General features: G+C 31.0%; 1 protein-coding gene and 1 long non-coding RNA gene across 2 annotated transcripts; one reads left to right on the forward strand and one right to left on the reverse strand.

The window, feature by feature from the left end:
* Positions 1 to 595: 595 nt before the first annotated feature.
* Positions 596 to 16582, reverse strand: LOC117172123. Its single transcript, XR_004466967.1, has 3 exons — positions 16465 to 16582; positions 15422 to 15527; positions 596 to 655 (listed from the first exon to the last, which is right to left on the reverse strand). It is a non-coding gene; the product is annotated as an uncharacterized LOC117172123 (long non-coding RNA).
* LOC117172118 lies at positions 6664 to 12217 on the forward strand. The gene is made up of 3 exons (XM_033359913.1): positions 6664 to 6812; positions 9330 to 9568; positions 10446 to 12217. Exons 1-3 carry the CDS (start codon positions 6793 to 6795, stop codon positions 10589 to 10591), a joined length of 405 nt encoding a protein of 134 aa, XP_033215804.1. The 5' UTR covers positions 6664 to 6792; the 3' UTR covers positions 10592 to 12217.
* Positions 16583 to 18092: the final 1510 nt, after the last annotated feature.

Consider the following 18092-nt stretch of genomic DNA (forward strand, 5'->3'; position numbering starts at 1 on the left):
TTTCATGGTTGATGATTTTATTAATTGGTTGAAGATTTTATTATTTGATTGAAAAGTCAACAATTTTGTTAAAAATGCTTACCTTTTGATTGAAATTCAACTCTTTTGTAGATAATTCGTTTTTTTAGATAACTTTAGTTGAAAATTCATTTATTTGGTAAAAAATATTAATACATTGTTGGAAATTTGTCATTTTCGGTTAAAAATGCAACTATTTTGGTAGAAAAAATTTACTGAAAGATTAACTTTTTTATTCACAATTTATATTTTATACACATGAAAATTTAACTGTTTTTTTTTTAAGAAAGAAGAACCTTTTTCTAAATCGTATTTTTTATGAATTCAGCTGTTTTCAAATTAAAGTTAAAATCTTTTGCGGTTAGAATAACAAATATTACATTTTTGATTGAGAATTTATCTTTTATAGTTGAAACTTCAACTGCTTGATTAAATGTTTAACTACTTTGTTTCACTGTTTTATTTAATATTCATACTATTAGTTGATACTTCGTCTTCTTAGTAAAAAAATTCTTATTGAAAATCTCCTTTTTTCCATTTTTAGCGCATTTTGACTGCTGAATCGATTTATCTTTTGGGTTAATTTTCTCGATTAAGTCGTTAGCGATTTCTTCGCTGTTGACCATATCCGTCAAATCTGAAAAATTAGAAAATAAATCATTTGGTAAAATTGGAATCATCCAAAAGAATCTCTTTCAAAGCATATTTGTTTCTAACGACTTGAATGTCTCTTTATAATTCTTAAAAAGTTAATCGAAACCTTATTAAAAAAAAGCTTTCAAATTCGAAAAATTTTTTACTTGAACGCATTAAAAACTCGAATTCCTTTTCTCATATTGAATCTAAAGTTTCTTCGCAGAAAGCTTTGCAGTTGAAAATGCAAACGATGCGATTATAAACCTAGACAGCTCGAGCTCTTTCAGTCAAAATTTAAATAAATGCTAACCTTCGATGTTTGAATTATTCTTTAATTAAAATACTTTACGAATTCAAATCAAAATCAACAATTCTTAGTTAATTTATTTTTACTTCCGAACATGATGAAAACTTTTACAGCCATTAATGTTAATTATAATTACAGTTCAAAAAATTTTAAGTTTTCGACTAAAAAGAAAAATAATAAAGGTAAAAAAGGACCCACCTGCAAAGCATGTAATTAGGAAACCACCTGTTCCCTATTTTAAGAAAAGGAAAAGAGATAGAAACCAAAAATGGAAATTCGTCCTGTTCTTCAACCAGAATAATTAGTCAGTTTCAAGTCATTGACAGATGTGAATCCAAAAATAGGTTGGGAAAAGCTTTTTTTCCCACTATTCAGGTTAAAAATCGCGCTCAATAATCGCAACAAAAATTTCGTAAGGGAGATTTTATTTGTGACTAGGAGGATGGAAGAAACCGGGACATCTGCCTTTCGAATCCTGACTGTGAGTGCGCTTCCACCTGCGTTATTATATGCACAGCAGCTGTGTCGAGGCAAGATGCAAGAATTATCTTCAACACGTGCCATGCGCTTGCTTTTTTATTGGAAGTACATTTTGGCGCTTGACACAGACCACATATAATGAGCAATAAGAGATGGATTAAAAAATAAACCCCGAAACGACATACAAGGCATGTGGCTTTTAACACAGCGTTCAATAAGAGGAAAATCCCATGGAATTTCGAAAAAATTCCACAAAAAGTAGCATTACATTTTTAAAGATAATGAAAAAAAAGCAGTATAGCAAACACAAAATGACTGATATAATAATATTATTTATTTAGGAATAGAGAGTATATAATCATTTATTTTCAAATATTCTTTGCACAATTAAAATAAATTTTAAGAATAAAACAATTATAGTCATTCAGCAAGAACGATTCTGAATCTGGGTTTAAAATATTTCTTTCTGAACAGTGAAACTTGTCAACTTGGATTATTTTCAAAAAAGTTTATAATTGACATTAATTTTGAACCTCAGGAACATTCATTTTGAAAACTTTTAATTTTAAGTTAATTAACAATTAAAGTGTTAATTTTGAAACTGTTATTTTGAATATGACATTCATTTTTTAATAATTCATAACCCAAAATGCTTTCGTAACAAAAATAATAGGGTGATTTTTTACGGAAATCGGGGAGTAATAGGGAAATACGTTTTTTTAAAAATAAAATTAATATAGATACAATATTGAATTCAATATGATACACTTCAAATGCCTAGGATTTCAAGTCGAAAGATATGTATTGCATTTCAATAAAGTAGTTGAATTTCCAAGGAACAGAGGAATTTTTAATAAGAAAACGTAAATTTTCAATCAAGCAGTCGAATTTTTAAATAAAAATGATTCAATTTCTACCAAAAGCAGTTGCATTTTCAACCAATATAGTTGAATTTTCAAAATAAGAAGACGAATTTTTTAGAAGACAGTTAAATTATCAACCTGGAAAGGTGAATTTTTATCAAAAAATTTATTTTTTTAACAAATAGTTGAATTGTAGAAAAAATGAAAAATTTCAATGAAATCTTAATAATTACCACATATCTAGTCAATTGAATTATTGCTATTGATATTATCACAAGCCCGAAATCTGTACAAATAAAAACAAACTTATTTAAATCAGTCACATTTCCTTTTCTCGGAAATATTAAACGCAAAGAATAGTGTCAAATCGAGGTGAGAAATATGGTAATCTCCATAAATTTGCGTCAAACATACACTCTACTATTTTTAACACTGAAGTTTGTATAAGATACGCGGTTCCTGTTCAATGTTATGAAATATTCGCAATTTTTTTAATGTCTGCAGAAATATATATCTCCCCCTATAGAAATTATTGAAATAATTCTTACTCTATTCTGCGTTCATGACGTGATTGGTGAGTTTTATACGAAGGAAAGCCTCATTAAATCTGAGTATACCGCCAGAGTGTTCGTCTAAACACTCTAACAGCTAGTTTTTATTTAGTACTCGACATAAAAATAGTATTTTACATCACTATGACCACTACCAAAGGCGGACCAACATTTCCCAATACGTCACTTCAACGAATACACGCGCAAACGTTATTGTCCGGTTAAAAGTGCAGATCACTGATGTATTCAAAACCGAACGTAGTACATATAAATGGCATTATTTCTCAAATGTAACCACACATAAAATCAAAGTTTTCCGATCAAAGTGTAACTTGGGCCATGTATTGTGCTATTATACTCTAGTTTATGGGGACAACATTTTACAATTTTTAAGTTAACTGGTGAACGGAAGCTTTGAAATAAGAGAAAATGTTCCAAAAAAATCCTTGATGGCACAAACAGCTAACTATGATTGGCAATCTTACTGTAAACAAATAATGCAAATAAATAACAATTGTTACACAAATCATGTAATTTTATAATAAAAAATATTGATAACTATCTTCGAGTATCTACACTCTAGAAAAGTCTGCAGGAAAATGTTTGTAGGAAAACTTGTTCTTCCTATTAATTCGCATCCTCCTTGGTTATTTATAATAGCAGAAAACTAAATTTATTCATATTTTAGCGTATATTTCAATAATGACGTGAGGAAAAGAGTGCCAAATTACTTTGTTATATAGAACTTTTTGGCGCGAATAACTTTGTTTAATCAACTTTTTCCAAAGCTCGTCATTTTTTAAAATTTTTCGGTGGATTTTTAAAGATAATAAAAAGCTCTATTTCGGATCAAAAGAAAAGGTCAAATACATATTTTTTTCTCGGAAAATTCTTAATAAACGGTATCTGAAAACTCTTACAAGATAAAATTCTGCCAACATTGTCAAAAAGTTTTCCATTAAATAGATGACATAAAAATCTGCAATGAAAAAAACATCACGCAGGGAAGGGGGGGGGGGGGTAAAGTTCCTGAAAAATATATCATGAATTTTTTTAATAGTCCCAAAAAGATTTTTTTAAATGAACATTTGACCTTCAAAGAGGAAAGTAAAAAACGCCTTTTTCATTGATACAAGCATTTTTACAAAATATAAATATTTGGCCCTTGAAAATGACATCCTGAGGTTAATCTTACTTTCATCATAGCAGAACGCTAAAGGACGTTTAATTATTTTTTTTACTAGGCCAATAAATTATTAAGTTTTACTTTTTAATCTCGAAGTACTCAAAGGAAACTCCCAAGATTTCTTTTGAATATAAAGAAAATTGAAAAAAAAACTTCTATGAAAAAAGCAAATTTATTTTTGTACTTGACTTTTGAAGATCAAATATTTCTGTAAAAAAATAGTTACCGCCAATGAAAAATTGCGTGAAACCCCATATCGCAATGATAATAAACAACATTCTTTGTATTGCTATTAAAAGAGTTAAAAATCACCAGAGAAAATGGTCTATTCTCTAAAACAATGCATAGCTTATTTTCATTAAAAATATGCCTTTTTCCAAAATGGTTAAATTTATCTTTTGGCTTTCGTTTTTGAAGGTTAAATATTTATTTCTTCAAAAATACTTATGATCAGTGGTATGTCACTAATAATTTTGGAACCAGTATCCAACTTGAAATTTGTGATTTAGCAACGATTCATATGAATAAAAAGGTACAAATTATTTAGATTAGGTATTGAATAACAACCGGTGATCTGTACTAAATTCATATTAATAAGCTTTTACATTATCAGTAATGATAAACAAAAAATAAGACTTTCAATATTTATTTATTCACGCCAATAAAGGTACTTATTAAGTAATATCATTAGCATTAACTGCGATATACTTTTTTCATAAGATTTACCTTTCACATCTTTTGGAAAAAATCTATCTTCAGTAAGAAATCCTAAAATGTATCCAAAGCAGTTGTCGAGACGTTTGCGAGCTATAATTAATTCACAGAAAAATGTCCATACTCTCTGGAATTTTCCAAAAAATTTCGAGGTAAAGATATAAATTATCAACCAATTTCAAGCTTATATATCTCCAAAAACTTTTAATAGGCAGAAACGGAAGATAGATTCATTTTGGAGCTTATATCTTTTTTAATTTTTTAAATACAGTGAAACCCTTCTATAGCCTCCCTTCTATAGCCCTTCCGAGAATTGACGCCTCGCCGCAGATAGGTGTAACAGGAGCTGCACGGGATTTGCGATTGCCACTCAGGCGAGCACTCAGGCGTGAACAAACAAAAGCGGAGAGAGCTATAATGAGTTAGTTCCCGCCCACCGTCAGCCCCCAAAATCGGCGCTATAGTAGAGTTTCACTATACTTAAAACTAATTGTTCATAACATGTACTTTCCAAATAGTTGAGAAACTAGACTATTCCCAGCGATTTTTACGAGAAACGGAAGGATTTGTACAGGCAATTAACGCCTTCGAATCAACAGACCTAAATAATTTTTTTTCGTATTTTTCTAAAATGAATCAATCTTTCCAACCCTTGAAATAAGACTTGCGACCAGCAGTCTTTCTGAGCCTAAACGTGTTCGAACTTGTCATTGCCTATTTCTTTTCATCATACAAATATAGTAACCGTATCGATCTATCACCGTATGGAAGCCGCATGCGCACGTGCTTCTTCTCATATTCTGCTAAGCTTTGGAAATTCAAGAAACAAGTTTCATGTCAAAATGCAATTAATTTGCCTCCAGTCCAGAAAATTTTCTATACAACTTTTATTTTTATCAAGTTTTGAATCGTCAAGAAGCACATTCGTCCAATGAAAAATTATGTATTGTTGTATAAGATACAACTTCTAAACACAAATCCCCTAGAATCAATCAATGAGAAAGATAATAATTATATAAATTATGTTCGGAATGACTGACACATAAAAATGCATCCTGTAACACGGACACATGGCAGTTGGTTGTGACCACCCGGCAGTGGCCTCGTTCTACCTTTTAATATACGCCGGAAATGAGGCTGTGTAAAGAAACTTCTAGAACTTTTCCTGTGCCGGCTTCCGTTCCGCGGGAACACACCGGCACATGCTCAATAAAGCATCCTCTAAAAACGAGAGAAAATCACAAAAGAACATAATTACTTAAACACAAACGATTCTCCTCCTCGAATAAAAATCAAATCAAATCACTCGACGCGACAGGTTGTAGTTACTAATAGAAAGGTGAAATAACGATTTCCAGGTAATCTTATAGGTTACAGTTCTAAATTCAACAAAATGCCAAGGTTCAGAGCCTTAAATAAACATCAAGTTCCTCTCTTGGTTTTCGCGACACATCCAAATCAAATCTCTACAAAAGAAAATAAAAATAGACATTGTTCACCGAACTGAAATCATTAAATGTTCAATTGGCCCCTCAAAAAAACAATCTTCCCATCTTGCCAGGGGCCATCTCAAGCAGAAAAATGTAGTTCCCGACAAGCACTGCAAAGTGGACCCCTCTTCCCGCGAAAATTCCAAATTTTCAAATAGACTTTTTGAAAGCGTTTTATTTTAATTGTAAAATTTTACTGGAAAGGTCGAAGAGGTTGTAATTAGTTACTATAATTATGTTTCTGTATAAATCTGAAATCCTGCAAAGAGCGAAATCGATCAAACTCCATGTCATTTTCATAGAAAATGTTTCGAGGTCTCGTCGACCATTTTGAATACAACGATTTAAGCGCCCCCTGTAAAGTAGCGGGAAAGAGGGACGTTTGAAGGCCGCCGGCCGGAGCAACGAGCGAGTCGAGTCCTCTGCCATTTGTCGTTCGGTGCGCGGACTGTAGTGATCTCCGTATCTTCAAAGTGCTCCTCAGTGTCGAAGATTTTTCAGTGTATTTACTAGTGTTTCCGTAAATATCTACATCATATCTATCAAAATGGCTGATGTTGAAGCAAAGTGAGTATTCGAGTGACACACAATCTTTATTTCGTCTGTTTATACAGAAACTTGTATTTCCTCATTGCCTCATGAATCCACGCTAGTCACGCGCGGAGTATCGCGTCCTCAATTTTCTCTATGTTTTTCTATTCCACGATCATCCGCGTTCGTTAGAAGTGGAAAAAAAATAATTTACACCAGATCGTGTATAATTTCATAACAATTCAGGAAAAATGCGATTTGATTAGGACAATTCAAAGGGAAGTGGAGGGGGAACCACGCCGTGCGCGGTCCGGTTTAATCTTAATTTCACAGATTTGCGGCGTAGATTTTCGGGGGGAAAAAATCGCGGGAATGAGATTCGAAAGTTTTTCAAGTAAATTAATCGCATTTTTTCATCAGAATTTGTAAAGAAATTTCGCAGTTCTAAGAGTTACGTCGTGCGTGGGAGAGAAAGATTGTTAATGCTGAAAAAAAGAGGGGGGGGGGGGCTAAAGTAATAGGTACGCCGATCGCGTGCGCGGCATTTTCACATATTGGTACGGCGTGTTTTCAAAGAGAATTTAAATAAATAAACTGATTTAATATCATATCAAAAGAGAAGTGTCAACAAATGCAGATTTGAGATTTAGATTTCAGGAATCTAATAAAATAAACAGATTAATTTTTCCATTAAATCTAGAAGATTTCTCTAGTTACGTGAACGTTTTATCCCGGTTTTGATCTTGACTGTACACCGAATCGAAAGGGCTCTCAGCGTATCGATTTGTACATAAGTTCAGTTATGAACATGCATTCGAAAAAAAAAAATACGCATAGTTTCCGTTTTTTCAGTTTCCTGGAGTTTAATAACATTTGGGTACCTTCTGAAACACGAAGTGCGCATTCGCAAGAATTTTGTTGAGACGCACAACGTACCGCAAACATTCTATTCGCGTCCATCTGCAATTTACCCGCGCCAAAGCATAAACGACATGAGGGGGGAGGTAGTTCCTAAGGAAGCCACATGTGGCGCTAGCGAGGGCGTCTATCTCTATTTCTTTCTACTTTGTACATGTTCTCCTTTCCACTTTCTGAACTCATTCCCCTGTAGGTGAGCATCACCAACACGAAGAATGAACTTTGTAGTGGATCGAAATTAAGCTATAGTATGGTGTAACTCGCACGTTTGTGAAACACCGCCGGGAGGGGTGTAGAGTAAATCTCATTTCGATAAGAATGTATACGAATGCGAAATGTATCGTTCAATTCAAATTGAAATTGTTTGTTTCATAGTGATGAGATAAATATTGATATTTTTTTATGTTATGAATTATACTTCAGCTCAAATGTTTTATTGATTAGTTTGAATTGAACAATGACTTTTTATTGTCCCTTTCGTGAAATTTGAAATCAATTGTTTTCCGATGGTAATAATACCAATTAAATGAGGTGGGTTTTAAATTACGGGTTTAAACATGTGAAACGTGTAAATGATTCAACATGTATAAGAATATTGAGGTTACGAGACTATTTTGAAAACGTTAAACAAGTAGCGGAACAGCGTAACCCTCTTCGTTGCGTAAGACAGAGCACGATAGGGATTCTGTAAATATCGCATGTCGCATTTAATTGATTTACGGTCATTTATGGTCTACAGGTTTACATTTCACGTAATCATTCATGATAAAAATGCTGGATGGATTAACTTCCATTGAAAATGTAGAATTTACTTAAACTAAATAATAAATATTTTTCTTCCCATGTTGTTGTATGTTAGAGCAAATTGTGGGGACTATTTCCATTTTTTTTTATAAAGTATTATTTTCTTTTGACTTTCAATCTTTCAAAATGAATTACAGGTATGCGAATGTTCTTTTGTAAACTTTGCAGTTCTTTATCAGCAATGATCGTTGTTACTTTTCTCATTAATAACATTTTAAATTTAGGTCAATCTTGAAGAGTTTTGTTCATATTTAGCCCTTCAATAGCTTGAAAAAATTATACTAAAATGGATAATTTCAGGTTAATATGGCTTGAAAATGAATAATTTTAAAACGAATTAATTATTTTTTGAGCGTGTATTTTACCATGATCTCGTATTAGATTCTCGAATCTCGAATAGATTTTTACTCTTTAAAGTTATCTGTCAACTTCGAAGAAACCGTTAAACTTTAAAAGCGTTTGAAATTAAAAAAAAAAACATAATTGTACACGTTATAAGTTTATTGACAATATACAATTCATTCATGGTTTTTTTTTTAAATTTAACTGTCGTTTCAGTATTTAAAATCTTTACAGTATTTGATTTTACAAGATGCAATTGTGAAATTGATGGCATTGAAAATATGTAAATTAACAATTTTTTTAGCCCTGTTAAGTAAAATTCATAATTTCGAAAATATTTTTGTTTTAAACTTCCGGAAATTTGATTTATTTGTCCCGAATTTTTCAGGTGAAGGTTTTTGTCTTATTTTCACTAATTAAATTAATTTTTAAGCTAAGATTCCTTTTAATTTTTTAATTTAAATTTTGTCCAAAATTTTCGATTTTCAGAGAAACCAAAGTTGTCAGCACACCTGAGAAGAAGGTGGTAGAGGAGGAAAAGCCCGCTAAGGTCGTGGAGAAAGTTGTGGAGGAGGTTGATGAAGATTCCAACTCCAAAGCGTCAGAAAATGGAAATGGAAAAGTCACAGAGACCAAAGAAAATGGCGCAAGCGAGGAGAAGGAAAATGACGAGAAGGAAGCCGAAGAGAAGGAGGAACCCGCCAAGAATGGTGGTGACACCGACAAAGGTAAAATTACAAATTGCGCAATGTACAAATAACCGAACGAGCACTTACTATCCAATTTAATTCTTGAGTTATTCAAGCTATCTTAAAGAAGTATTTATGATTCCGCGGAAATTACAAAACCGTTTCCAGTTGATTTTTACTCTATTACTAACTTCACTAATGCCTGGGACAATTTAATGGATTTCAGGCCTCGGACTCATCACACTAAACACACTGTTTTCTCTAAATTATCCGGTAATGTGAATGGTCTGTTCCATAAAAGATCATTTTCATTCAATTATTTGAATTTTCTCTAAGGTTTTAATTTTCAGTTAAAATGATGACTTGAAAAAAAAAAAACAATTGACCATCTAAATTTGTGAATCATTAACCAGAAATTAATATAAGTTAAAATTTCAACGAAAATTGGAATGGTTCATACTTTAACAAAGAAGGTTTTAAGTAAAAATAGAAAACATTTGTAACCAAAAGAGGACCAATTTCTACGCAGAGATAAATTTTCAAATCAAAAAGATAAATTTTCAACAAAATGGATTAAATTTCAATCAAATTGTTGAATTTAAATTGAAATAAATAAGCATTTAAGTAGAAAGTCGGAAAAAAGAAGGGAATCGGAAAAATACTGAAGTCTGAGATACATGAATAGAAATTTGGATAATTTATAGATGGCAGAATATTGTTTTTAATAAACACTGCAAGTTACTTTATAATACTTTAAAAAAATGATAGAAATCTGGAAATTTTGCTTTAAAAAATAAAGTTAGTTTCATTTACACTATTTCTGATTTGTGAAGTGAGAGTGCGAGGCCTGAAACTGAAATGATGTTAATAATTTTTGAATTCCCCGTCTGAAATTTAATCTGATCTATTTTTCTAGTTGCTGCAGTTGACACCTGTTGTATAAAGAGGAAGTCGGTCGGAGCTGACGCGACCGATGATGCCGCGAAGGACGGTGCGAGTCCTGAAAAGAAAGCAAAGCTTGATGAAGCGCCAGTTGTTGAAGCCGAAAGCAACGGGGTCTAAAGATGATGTCAGAATGCAAACATAATCATCAGTGCATCGCCATAAAGACCTAGTGTCGATCGCAGAACTCTGATATTGTTTACGATTACGTTTTTGTGTTGAGAGTGGCCGTGTGTATGTTAACTACAAGATCTTGCGCATCGTAGCCTTAAGGTGGTGCTGTACTGCCGAGTCAGCATTGCACGTCGTACATGATAGAAATTTCGCTACCCTCGTTACACACATTTAAACGTATGCAAGCATGCGAGAGCGCGTTGGCGCGATATCAAATCCGTATTTACGCAAAAACTACTACTATACTTTTTATAAATGACGACAAAGCGACCAACAAACGCCAATCAATCCTGCGTCTCAAGCAAGCCGGGCTCGAGTCTTCAGATGACAATACTCCTCTGGTGGATCGAGCCGCCACTGGATTTCTTGGGAGGCGGGATCGATTAATCGCAATATGTAAAATGAACCTGAGCTAATCTCTGTATAAGTTGAAATACATTCCTGCAAGAGAATCTGGTAAAATCAAGCATTCGAAGTCCCATTGACGAAGAATGAAACGTGCTGTTTGAACAATGCTGATCCTGAATCTTAAGTTACTTAAAGTCTGATTTTAATGCGAAAGTATTACAAAATAATTATACAGTGCGCGTTTTACCGACAGGCATAGGTGCACACTTTCTGAATAGCGCAGTTCGAAGATTCTTTTGTCCAGATGCGTGCTGCGGTGCATTCGTAAAATTAATCTAGATCAGATCAATAACATTAAAACAATTTTCATTGACGAGATAATATTCATAGACGATACTAATTTTTTTCTTTCGTATTTTTGTTTTGTTTTAGATCAATTTTAACCCTTGACTGGTCGTGTGCTAATCGAAAATATGTAATATCCTTGAGTTTCCAGACGTGTAATCGTTCGGATGTAATTTGAACGGATTATAATACCTAAAGGTTGAATTGGCTTTGCATGATATTCATCATATATTTGGCCAAAGTGTAATTTGCAAAATAGATAATGATTTAAAACAAATGTATTGTTTGATTCAAAGTTTGATAATGTACTATTCCAGTTGAGGGATAATTTTGGCATTAGTAATAGTCGTGGTACTTATCCAAGCAATCCAAGTTTCAGTCTTGATTTTATCAAAGTGAAAAAGTTTTTATTTTTATGAACGAGGCGATTGCATTTATATGAGACTTAAATTAAAATAGTTAGATTTTTGAGTCTGGCAGGCGAACATCGCAAAGAGATCACCTGTAGCAAAAGATTCACCTGTGTGAGATAAAGGTGTTAGTTCAACGTATCAAAGTTGTTTAGGTAAAACATTTTGGCTAGTTTAGTCTACGTAGATCAGTTTATAGTTCATCGAATCTCACAACAACTGCCATGCCATTTATTGATGTCTAATTAAACTGGCATTCGCTGACCTGCTGAAAGCACTTGTCGTACAAAATTTAACGGGGTCTGTAATGATATTCAAAACTTACCTAATTATTAAAACTAATCTCTAGATGAAAATAAATGTTAATTACCGACTAACAACAGAAATACTTGTACAGGATAATATATATTGTGTAATTCAATGTGTTCGCTATTCCGGGTAAAATAAAACTGGTTGTTTCAGATGGCAATTATTGAATGTTCTTATTTAATCGATATTGAACTCATTTTCCATACCATAAACTTCTCTGCTTGTAGATTCATATTTAATTGCATGTACCTATTTATTTAGTCAGTTAATGATTTTCTATTTGTCAGAACCAATTTTAACATCAAAGTATTTTGAATAGATAATAGAAGTTTCGTCCTAAATATGTAGTTCCGGTGGTAATAATTGCTTAATTTTTAAATGCAACTCAAAATTGGATGAGCATGAAATTGTTGACTCAAAAAGACTTAAATTTTTTATTATTTTTTTTTCTCTTAAAACAGCAATTTTATCGAAATGCGAAGAAAAAATCTTACTGCTGAACATTTTTTTATTCTTCAAGGTACAACGGATTTTTCGAGAGGTTGACCACTCTGTTTTTGAGTGTTCAAAAGGTTACAAAATATTTTAAAGATCTTAAGGTGCCACGGATGTTTACGGTTTAAAAATGGCGCGCGCGCCAGATTTCACAAGCATTTTAGAGGATATTAAAATTTGAGACAATTTCAGGAGGTTTCAAAACATTTTAGAAGATTTCAAATAATTCAATGACTTCAACGAATACACAAGATATTTCAAAAAAGGCGTGTGCACTAGATTAAAAAGCTTTCACAAAGATTTTAAAACTTTTTCAAAAATTTTTAGGAGATCGAAAGATTTTACTGATATTTGTAATAATTTAAATAATGCCAACGAATGCACAAAGATGAAAATTTTTTTTTTTAATTTCGCAAATATCAAAGCTTTCAAGAACGGTATCAATTTTTAATGAGATTTTAAAAGATTTAACAAAGATGACAAATATTCCAGTGATTTTAAACGATTACAACCATTTTCATAGACACATTTGAGAAGATTTCAAAATACTTCAATGATTTTAAACAAACACAAAAGATTTCTCTAACAAAGATTAAAGAAAAAGTTCACAAAGATTTCAAGAATTTTAAAGAATTTACAAAAGCTTTTGAAAAATGCCAAAAGATTTCACCGAAATTTCAAGGTTTGTAATACTTCACAAAGATTTCAATGATTTGAAAGACATTACAAAGATTTAAAAATATTCGTGGAGATTTCACAAAGACGACTCATGTTCGCAATAAAATTAAGGATTTGTTTATTTACGATTCGGCTTTCTTAATCAGTTTTTGGCCCATAAAAATGAAATGGCTCATTTTTTACATAAATGAGAAACATTTATTTCATTATTTGATGTAAAAAAGGAGACCTGCAAAAGACCTTGAATTTTGTTCCTAAGAATCACTAGACACCCTGTTCCAAATAAATGTTTTTAGTGTTTTTTTTTTCGAGAATAGAATATGATATACCAAGAAATTAGTCCAATAACCCGTGTGAACGTTATAATTTGATAAACTTGAGTTAACAGGGTGTAAAGTTTCCTACTAATCGGGAATACAAATTCGAACCGGGAATAGCACTTATATACTTTTATTGTACCAATCGTGGTAAATTTGCAAATAAGTTTAAATGGCTTTTTTCTGAACTTGTAATACATATTATTCAGTGTCCGGAAATCATATATTTGAAAAACGTAACAATTGAGAACAGTGGTTATGCACAGATAAAATTTTGTTACAGATATAACTAATTATGAAATTCTCCTTTCTTGTGCAAGACATTTTTTATTTTAAGCCTTTCTTAATTTTTTGAATAATATAAGTACATTTTTTTGTAAACTTTATATTTCAAAGTTAGGGTTTTGTAATTATTCTATAAGTACTATATTTTTTCTCCAAATTTGAAAAAATGACATTTTTCACAAAATAATGATGTACATCTTACAACAGAATGATTATCATTTTTTATATATAATTGAAATAAATGTCAAATTTTGGCACAGATCAAAGTTGTGAATTTGCACATAAGTTTCTTTAACAGTGCGTTTAGAATGTTTTAGTACAAACAAATTATGTGCAAAAGTTACAAAATTTGAATTTATAAAAAATTAGAATTGTTCAACTCGATCTGGCGCTTTGTGTAAAAATAAGTTGGGAAACACAAAAGTGTCGGTAAGATCTGATATTCAAGAAATTATTAACGTCTCAACGCGATAGCAGCTAGGCTATTTTTATCTATTTTCGAGACAAACTGTACAAACGTAAAAGCAAACATAAACATCTAATGGTTTAGATTGAACGGATTTTTAATCCCGAGAATTTTTCAATGCTTCAAATTCATGAAATTGAAAAAAGTGAAAGATCGAGAAAGTACATTTCTTTTTCATTCCTGTTATAATAGAGCGTTAGTATTTCTTGGCACAATAGTAAATAAATAAATTGGTTTACATTATGCATTATTATTTATTTATGGATAATACTTTGATACTACCTGATTACTTAATTAGTTTATATTTTTGGCGCCTCTGAATTGTATTATAATTCGGATCTGAAACTCGCTACAGCCCCCACAACTCGCAAGAGTCGACTAGCCGCTATCGACTAGAGACGTTAATAATATTAACAGTTTCTTGAATATAAATTCGATTGTGCTAAAATTTTTCAGAAAACTTCTTTGTATTATCAACAACTTTCGCATTGAAAGTTTTTTTTGCTCGAAATTCGCTCGATAAACGAAACGCTAGAATTTAGAGAAGTCCGATAAGCGCCACGCGCTCAGAAAAAATTTACAATTTTTTAAAAATAAATGTTTGAATTACTCTTACTCTATCACTCGAAGGACATTTCAAAATACATTCCCTGAAAATTGTATTTTAAAATCCTTAAAACTGTCTAACTGAGCAAGAGTTAAGTGAAAACCGAATCAAAATTAATTTTTACAAAAAAAGCAAGTTTTTTTGGCTTTAATTAGAAAACTCAAAAGCTACAACTTTTTGTCCAGGACAAAAAGATGCGCGATTAAATTCTGCATCTAGATAGTCTTTAAAAATAAAAATTCGAAAATGTTTAAGAAAGCTTCCAGGAGCCTTTCCACTCCCAGCGAAATGTGTTTGTGCCCTTCTTCGATCCGTCAGCTCAATTATATTATTTTAATGTAATTAAACACATCTTTCAGGAATGTAACAATTTACGCGATTAAGAGAAATCCTCAAATTTGAATATTGTACCAACAAAATTGTTTATAACAATGATTATTGTTAACGTTTTGCAAATTTTTATGATGACAATTCACTCTTACAAGAATTCAAAGCAATATTAGAAAAACTATATACCTTTTACAGTAATTTGCCCATTTGACTATTAAATTTGTTCCATAAGACTCCATGTTCTGATTTGAGAGGAATTTTTTGTCCTTGTTTAGGTGTAACAAATTATTTTCTGAAAAATATAAGTTTTTCAAACTTCGGGTAAAAATATAATACTAAGAAAATCCAGGTCTTAATTATCTGCTTAGATTTACTTTAGAAACTCCATTTCAAATCATGTGAAAAATTTCATTTATTGTAAGTAATTTTGATGAAAATTCCAGTGTCCGTTCTCTCAGGCGTTAAAAAATAAAAATCTTACAATAATTTTTGAAAACTTCGGGAATATTCAGAATTGAAAATGTTGATCCTTTTCACTTTAAACTTTCATAACTTTGGTGATTAGATACTTTTTTTAAACAAATTTTTTGGAAAAATCCCGTTTCTATTTTCTTTAATTGTTTTGATTGATAGCTTTTAATGTCCTATAAAGGCCGAGTAAATAAAAAATTATAAGATGTGCATAAAAAATGTGAAAAACATCAAAAAGTTTTTTCAAGTTCAATTTAAAAAATTGATTCTGATAAATCCAAAAAGATTTTCATTTTTTGTTTTGTTAATATTGCTTTAGAAGTACCTTTTGTTAGGAATAATTTGAAGACATATATCTAAATATAATTAAAATCGTCAAAGCTATGAACATAAAAAAAAGAACCACAATTTTCAATGTTTTGTAAGTTTTTTTTATTATTTAAAGCTTATTTTAGGTGTTTTCTTTCAACGTATAAGAAAACGGATGCTAGAATTTCCATCAAAATTACTATTAATACCTGAAACTATTCAGATGAATTGACATGGAAGTTACCATTAAAATAACAGCTGTTATTTTTTGTAAATATTCCTTTGGTAAATTATTCTTGGTTTTTTGATAGATAAAATGACACCCTAATTTTAATTTAATTTTAAATATAAAATTTTAATTTAATTTTCAATATTAATAACTGATAACATTTTTTCAACAATTATATAGAAAATACATAAAATTAATACTTGTGTTGAGTTTCACTTACCGGTACCGATCGTGATTTTGGGGGCCTTTTTATTCTCACGCCCACGCCATTTCTGAAGTTTTTAGACTGAGCACTTTAAATTCTAACGGTCATTGACAACATTTTCCAACAATCTGAATTGGCGTTTTGATACCAGCTAATGAGAACAAAAAAACACCTTATTTTTACAACACTAGCAATAATTTTTGAAGTCAGAAACAAATTCTCAATTTATTTCCAAAATAGCAAATAAGAAATTACTAAAAAGTACCGACAATTAGACACAATTACCATTTCATGACGCCATAAAAAAACTATAGAAGGGAAGTTTTTGGCGACATTTTTCAAAGCCGATTGCTAACGCATTTTTCGAATTAATGTCCTACAAACACTTCTCTAAGTGTAATTCAGCTTAAAAAGGCACATTTTGACGTTATTTAACACTAATGTCCATTTATAAATCTGAAATTCAACCAAAAATACGGTACCGATGATGATAGCAAAAATGCTCGCGGCGAATTCGCCGACTGTACTAACTAGTCAAGAGAGTGTCTTTTTTATGGGTATTTTATATTTTCGAGAATCTAAAAAACAAAATCTTGTGAAATATTAGTGAGTTCATTAATCGACGCACTATTATAATTACACATTCAGCACAAAACAAAGGAAGAACTGGCAGAAATAATTTGAAAATAGTAATGTTTTGAACTCCAGCGTTTTCCGCCATTTTTGCGTTTGCCAACTAGGTATTTTCACTCCAACCATCGGCTAACTTCACTTTGTTAAAAGCTGAGGGGAAAACAATGGATGAAATGCACGACACAAAACTTTATATCTGTGATATTTTTGTAATTAATAATCATTATTATCATTTTATTATTTCATTAAATAGTAATTAAAAAATAAAAACTATTTTTCAAATACACTTATATAGAAAAAATTAGCTTTTACGAAGATATTAGCATAATAGAACAAAAATGAACTGAATCCCATGCATTTGATCCCTTGTTTTCCCCTCAGCAATCAACAAAGTGAAGTTAGCTGTTGATTGAAGTGAAAATACCTAATTCAAATTATTCCTCTTTATTTCAAATTTCAAAAAATGTTACGAGTTACGATTTTTTGTTATTGAAATGTTTATTATTCCTTTTTTGGAGTGAAACATTTATGTATATTTTTAAAATCATTTTTTTGGAAATTAAGCAATTTGGTCAACATTTTTTTCATTTTCTTGAACAACAAATCTTTTTTTATTAAAATGCATCTCTTTCGGTAGAGACTTCATTCTTTTTCGTTAAAAATGCAAACCTTTGGTTGAAAACTAAACGGGCTTGGTTGGGGGTTCATCCATTTTGTTGAAAATTCGTCATTTTAGATTAATTCAATTGTTTTTGATTTACAATAAATACACTTTTTATTGAAAATATCAACAAAATAATTTTTCAATGAGAATTCATATTTTTTGTTTGAAATATCAACTATTTCATTTTTTGTTAAAAATAAATCTTTTTTGTTTGAAAATGCATATCATCTTTTTTGTTTAAAAATTCGTTTTTTGGGTTAAAATCTTTTTTTTTTTTTTGCTAAAAATTTAACGCTTATAGGTGAAGATTCCTCGAAAATGTAACTATTTTGTTAAAAGTCCGTTT

This window comes from Belonocnema kinseyi, chromosome 4 (genome assembly GCF_010883055.1).
Source record: "Belonocnema kinseyi isolate 2016_QV_RU_SX_M_011 chromosome 4, B_treatae_v1, whole genome shotgun sequence".
Taxonomy (NCBI): domain Eukaryota; kingdom Metazoa; phylum Arthropoda; class Insecta; order Hymenoptera; family Cynipidae; genus Belonocnema; species Belonocnema kinseyi.